Genomic DNA, 2,104 nt, shown 5'->3' on the forward strand with positions numbered 1-2,104 from the left:
GGAGGAGCTTTGGTGGGTGAGGTCTTAAAGAGATTCACCCTCCTAGTGGTATATATAGGCCAGGGTCACATTGCTAAGCATTTAAGGGGTAGGAGACTGGCTTCAGAGACTCTTCTTGGAGACACACTTCAGGGACTCACTCAAAGGAGCAGACCCCAGAAACCACATATGACTTGGATTGTGCTTGGTTTTGGACCAGGAGCACTCGAAATCCCTCATGCAAAGTGGTGTTAAATACAGGAGAGGGCGACAAAAAGACTGCACTACAGCTGGTGTCTGGAACTCTTCTTGGAAACTCCTAATGTCTTCCACAGGGAGCGAGGCCTGAGCAGACCTCAGCATCTCACTTTTCTTCACTCCTGGAGGATCACACTGACTGAAGAGACGGTCTGGGAACAGACACCCCCTCTGCACAATGGCCTTCGCAGCTGCCCTGGCCAAGCTCCAGGAAGAGGTCAGCTGTCCCATCTGCCTGGATTACCTGGGAGACCCAGTGACCACTGAGTGTGGGCACAACTTCTGTTCCTCCTGCATCCACCAGCACTGGGGCCATCTACAGGGCACCTTTCCCTGTCCTGTCTGCCTCCACCACTGCCCTGACAGGAGCCTGAAGAGGAACACCCAATTATGTCACATGACTGAGATTGTTCAGCAGATTCCCCGCATGAGGGCAAAGAGCCAAAGGCAAGAGGAACCCCTGTGTCAGAAGCACCGTGAGGGTCTGGCCCTGTTCTGTGAGAAGGACCTGGAGCTGCTGTGTGCCCAGTGCAGGGTCTCCTCTGATCACGGGGATCACCCCCTGATGCCCCTTGAAGAAGCTGCAGCTACCCACAGGAGGAAGCTCAAGAGCTATATTGAGTCCTTGAGCGAGCAGATGAAAGATACTGAAAATCGGTCAGAAAGGCAAGTGTCCAAATGTTTGGAAGTGAAAGAGAGGATAGAAAATGAAAAGGATGAATTGTATTCTGAAGTTCAACAGCTTAAAAGTTTTTTGGAAAAGGAACAGAACGCAATGCTTACCAGTTTGCTAAATGAAAAAACAGATGTTGAAGAGAAATTAAAGGAAGAGAAAAACCAAATATCAAACTACTGCACCATGTTAAACAGTCTGCTTAGAGATATTATCAGTAAGGGTTTGCAGACAGACATGGATTTACTCACTGGCATTGAAAGTATCCACGACGAGTACGATAACCTAGAGCCCCCGGCCACCTATTTATATGAATTAAAGGAAGACACTTGCTCTCTTCCCCCACATTACTTGGGCCTGCATAAAATGATCCACACATTTCAGGTAGATTTGACACTGGATCCTGAAACAGCCCATCCAGCACTCATGATCTCAAGAGATAGAAAAAGTGTGACCTATAGCACAGCATTTGGTCTTCATAATCTTCAGGGACGCACTTCTTACCCAGCTGTCTTGAGTTCTGAGGGATTTGATGCTGGCAGGCATTTTTGGCAGGTAGAAGTGAGAGGCACAGGGGCATGGTCCTTAGGCGTGTGTAAGGAATCTTTCCCCAGGAATCCTCCTATGCCACCATCCCCAAGAAATGGCTGCTGGCAGTTTCATCTCTGGGCAAATACATCTGTCACATCGGATTCGGGCAACTGGGAACGGATAGGCATTTTTCTGGACTTTGAGTTGGGAGAAGTTTCATTTTATAATTTGAGAAATAGATCACATTTGCATACTTTCAGTGAAAGGTTTACAGAAAAACTGATTCCCTATTTCTGCATAGGACTTTTTACAAAATCACTTATAATGCGTATAGTCAAAGATGAATGATGAACCACCGTGCAATCTGTTTGATGTGTTCTACTCTTCCTGTTAATAGAGAGTGCTTGTAATAAAAGGCCCAAGTCCAAATAATAAAAATAATAAAATAATAATAATAATAATAAATAACTTGCTCAAGATTTTGTTCCCTTCCCCACCCTTTGAGTGCCTGCCTATGTCTTCATTTGTTGGTAACATGGCAGCCAGTTTACACATGTGGCTCCGAAATACGAGGAGCACAAGGAAAGGGCTGGTAACCGAGGATGTGGTTGTCTTTTTTAATTGGGAGGGAGACACAAGCTCCCAACTGCTCTGAACTCCAGT

General features: G+C 46.2%; 1 protein-coding gene across 1 annotated transcript; it reads left to right on the forward strand.

The window, feature by feature from the left end:
• Positions 1-415: 415 nt before the first annotated feature.
• LOC111825104 (tripartite motif-containing protein 60-like) lies at positions 416-1,789 on the forward strand. Its single transcript, XM_023750499.1, has one exon. It carries the CDS (start codon positions 416-418, stop codon positions 1,787-1,789), a length of 1,374 nt encoding a protein of 457 aa, XP_023606267.1.
• The last annotated feature ends 315 nt before the right edge of the window (positions 1,790-2,104 follow it).

The sequence above is a fragment of the Myotis lucifugus genome, unplaced genomic scaffold (assembly GCF_000147115.1).
Source record: "Myotis lucifugus unplaced genomic scaffold, Myoluc2.0 scaffold_14, whole genome shotgun sequence".
Classification (NCBI taxonomy): Eukaryota; Metazoa; Chordata; class Mammalia; order Chiroptera; family Vespertilionidae; genus Myotis; species Myotis lucifugus.